Source organism: Tupaia chinensis, unplaced genomic scaffold, assembly GCF_000334495.1.
Source record: "Tupaia chinensis unplaced genomic scaffold, TupChi_1.0 Scaffold000671_1, whole genome shotgun sequence".
Lineage (NCBI taxonomy): Eukaryota > Metazoa > Chordata > Mammalia > Scandentia > Tupaiidae > Tupaia > Tupaia belangeri.
Window position 1 is genome coordinate 194389 of NW_006160193.1, and position 4328 is coordinate 198716.

A 4328-nucleotide genomic window follows, 5' to 3' on the forward strand; every position below is an offset into this window, starting at 1 on the left:
CAGGGGGGATGGCCACGCCGCAATCCCTTCTCCTCCATTCTCCTCTCGGGATCTTGGGCACACACGCACATGCGCCCGGCGTGAGTTTAAGTCAATGGGTCCAGGACTCGAACCGTGGTCAACTACGTGGGAGTCCAGCGACATAGCCATTACGCTAACTGCTGGTCCCCTATTAATGTTATGCCACAGGCACTGTCTGGGGCCCTAGGCCCATTAAGCTTCCTCCCCTTTGTCCACCTTTAGCCCTGGAAAATGAAGATATGCAAAAGGAGGACTCTGGGAACCTTCTTCTTCTTCTTAAAATGCCTGGTCAGGGACCAGTAGTTAGCGTAATGACTACACCACTCCACTCCCATGCAGTCGACCACGGTTTGAGTCCTGGACCCAGTGTCTTAAACTCACGCTAGGCGCGTGTGTGTGTGCCACCAAGAGGAGAATGGAGGAGAAGGGATTGCAGCGTGGCCATCCCCGGGGGTGTGGCAGGTGATTTCTCGCTTCCTGTCTCTCCGGCCGGCACACGTCCCCTATAGCAAAAACTTCTCAAAAAAAAAAAAAAAAAAAGGAAAAGAAAAAAGCTTGGTCATGAAAATAAAGCCATGATTGTACCCTTTCCGCGGGGAGGACCCACAAGTTAACCCCACACTCTGGAGCTACACAGAAACCTAACTTCTCCCTGAGCGGGCTTCAGTGGACTAATGAACACTTTTCAGCACTGAGCTGTGTAAAATGGACCGGGAAGGGCTGAGATAACAACCTGGACTTACAGTAGCAGAATGTATTTCCTCACAGCTCTACAGGGCAGAGGTCTGCAGTGACAGTGTCACCGGGGTTGGTTCCTACGGGGAAGGCTGCATCCCTTGGCCAGTAGACCCTCTGCCTCCTCCTTCACATGGTGCTCTGCCCTGTGCTGCTGTGTGCAGACTGTCCTGTTTTTATAAGGACACCAGGTGTTGGCTTAGGGCCCACCCTAATACCGTTTGACTTCATCTGCACTTGATTACATCTGCAAAGACCCTATTTCTAAATGAGAGCACACTCTCAGTTTCTAGGACAGGAATTTGGCAGGGGGCAGTGCACTTTTCAATCGATACACCATCTAAAGTTCATCAGTCAAAAAGCAGAGGTGTATGTGCGTAATTATATGTAACGGTAAAACGTTTTTATAGCATGTCATTGTAGGTGATAAACAATACATAGGATACATATATGTGGCATATATCTACTACAAGGGACTCCAGACTCATGATACACCTTCCAAATCATCAGAAAAGGGAGGACAGAAGGAACAAGGATACAAAAGTAAACCAGTACGGTAACAGTTTCTAAGGAAAGGAAGCATTAGAAAGAGGTATGGGAGCCAGCGGGCAGTGTGGTGGTTAAGGTGTTGCATGATCGACCGCAGTGGGAATCCTGGGCCTTGAGGCTTGAAAATCATGCTGAAAATTTGAAGAAGAAAATGAAAGAGAAGGCATCGAAGCATGGCCATCCCTACTGGGGGATGATTCCTCACTTCCTCTCTCTCTCTCTCTCTCTGGTGAGTGCGCATGCCCTATAGCAAAAATAAAATAATAAAGAGACAGGCATAGTATGGCCTTATTTGTGTTTCTTGAGGACAGAAGGTAATACAGAGATGATAAATAGATCATCGATACACATAAAATATCACTATGTAAAGTGGCTACTGGAAAATACATTCTTCTATTTCTCTTTTTTGAAAGAATTTTTTTTTAATTTTTTTTTTATTTAAATTTGACCAGAGAGAGAGAGAAAGGGAAAGCAAGCCACCAGGTCCAGGACTCAAACCGTCATTGGCCATATGGGAGTCCAGCACTTTAACCACCATTCCATCTGCCAGCCCCATACATTCCTCTATTTCTACTGGGCAAGACAAATGTCTTTCCTACAGCCGAGCTCTGCCTGTAGCTCCAGCAAGAAGTACCATCAGAAACTGAAAATACTCTCCGAGCCCAAGTTCCTCATCTGAAAAGCAGGGACGCACTGTAGTTTCCATTCCCTGTGACGTGGCAATTGAATCAATTTCAATGAGACGACAGGGTGCAGAACATTCACTTTGCCTGTGTGACACTAGCAGGCTCAGATTTCACAATCTAATTCATTCATTATTAATTAAAAATAATTAGTTCGTTGGCTGCTCCCACTCTTAATATATTCTCAGTCTTGGGAAATTTGTTTGCTTACAGTTCCTATCTAACTGTGTCATTGGGGCTTCGCTTGAAGAAATTACGGAAGAAGAGGAAGAAGAAGATGAAAATAAGTCAGCTTTTCCAGAAGCTTCATCCCCCAAACTGAAGGAAGGCACCTTCCAGATTGTGGGCACACTTTCTAAGCCCGAGAGCCCGCAGCCTGACTTCGCAGTGGAAACCTACACGGTAAGCCCTGGAGCTGTTGGCTATGGTGGGCCCAGGCAAGAGTCACCCTCTGCTCCTCTGTCTTCACACTGGGAAGTCATCCTACCTCTCGCCACCCATCTTCTGCAGACAGGGCAGGGACAGCAGAGCGGCAGGGCTGGGACATGTCCTTCTCCTGTAATGGAGATTACCTGTGTTGTCTCCACTTTAAATTCTTAGCTGAGGAGGGCCAGCCAGGTTACACGGTGGTTAACGTGGCTGGATCCCCCACAGCTGATTCTTGGACCTAGCGGCTGGGAAAATACACCTGGTGCATACATGCCCGAAATTTTGAGAGGAAAATAAAGGAAAAGGGATTACGGCATGGCCATTCCCCTGGGGGACAATATCTCACTTTTCCTCTCTCTCTCTCTGTGTCTCTCTCTGGCACATGCCCTATAGCAAACTAAAAGAAAATACAAAACCAAAAAGAAACCATTTAATTTGGTCTCCATGCTTGCCACCAGCCTCTGTCTCTGCCCCTGCCCCCAGCCACTGCTGACCTTCAGAAGGCGACCAGCCACATTTACAGACCTCACTTCTTCACTCGCACATGCACACGCACCACAACCACCGTCTGTCCATTGCCAGCATGCTCTGCCCCTCCCTTCCTCTGCTCCCCAGGAAATGTCCTGCCCCTGTCACTGTGAGCACCTCGCTCCTGGGGACTTATCTTACCCCACGTCAGCAATAGCATCCTGACTCCCAAGGAAAACGTTCTTTCTCTGCTCGTGCAGCTGTTATGCCCAACTTCCCTAAGGGTCTCCTTCCTGAGTTGTTTTACTGGCTCCTTTTCCTCTTTCCACCCTTTAAATGCTGTTTTCCCAGGGCCCTCCTTTCTCATGACGGGTGTACTTCCTAAATCTTACCCAGCCCATGGCTTCAGTTCCCGGTATTCACCAATGCTTTTCCAATCCATCTGTAGCTCTACTGTGGGCCCTGTTGACCCACAGGTCCAAAGGCTTCCTTCCTAGGCCCTGTCGCCAGTTGTCCTGAAGGCAGCTGCAGTGCCATACCCAAAACATATCCACTGCTCTCCCATAGAGCCATGCTGCCCTTTGGACTCCAATTTTTTTTTTTTTTTTGGAGAGGTTTTTACTATAGGGCACATGCACTCGCCAGACAGACAGAGAGAGAGAGAGAGACAGAAAGCAAGAACTCACCCCCCAGGGGGGGATGGCTACGCCACAATCCCTTCTCCTCTATTCTCCTCTCGGGATCTTGGGCACGCACGCACACACGCCTGGCGTGAGTTTAAGCCACCGGGTCCGGGACTCAAACCGCAATCAACTACGTGGGAGTCCAGCAACATAGCCATTACACTAACTGCTGGCCCCATGGACTCCAAATTTTTAACAAGGACCTTCTGTCTTATCAGTTAGGGCTGTTCGGGGTCCTAAGTAATAGAAAACATGGCAACAGACACTGGCTGAATGCGTAAGGAAATGCATCAGTTGTGGTGCCAGCAGCCCAGAGGTAGACCGGCCTGGGCTGACCCGATGGAGGGTGGGAAACGGGCTCCTGCTCCTTTTCTTTCCCTCCCTGGCTCAGCCTCCTCTGGGCATGACTTATCCTCAGCTGGACGGCAAGGCTGCAGCAGTCCAGGGCCTTACATTTGTTCACAGTGACACCCCAATGAAGAGAACTTCCAGAAAATCCCAGAGAAAGGAGGATGAGGACCGGAGGTGGCGTGGTGGTTCAGGAGCTGAAGCCCACATGGCTGACTGTGTGGTTCAAGTCCCAGACCAGCAGCTTAAAAATCATGTCAGGCATACGTGCTTGCGTGCCCAGAATCCTAAGAGGAGAATGGAGGAGAAGGGATTACAGTATGGCTATCCCTCTGGTCTGTCTCTGACAAGTGTGGGTGCCCTATAGCAAAAAAAAAAAAAAAAAGAGAGGGAGGAGGAGGGGGGGAGAGAG

At 49.1% G+C, this 4328-nt stretch overlaps 1 protein-coding gene across 1 annotated transcript in view; it reads left to right on the top strand.

Annotated features, from left to right (window-relative positions):
- AK7 (adenylate kinase 7) overlaps positions 1–4328 on the top strand; it is a 77778-nt gene that overhangs the window by 705 nt on the left and 72745 nt on the right. The window contains exon 2 of the mRNA XM_006159967.2: positions 2202–2390. Within this exon, the coding sequence (XP_006160029.1) occupies positions 2202–2390 (189 nt within the window). The remainder of the gene's footprint in view (positions 1–2201; positions 2391–4328) is intronic.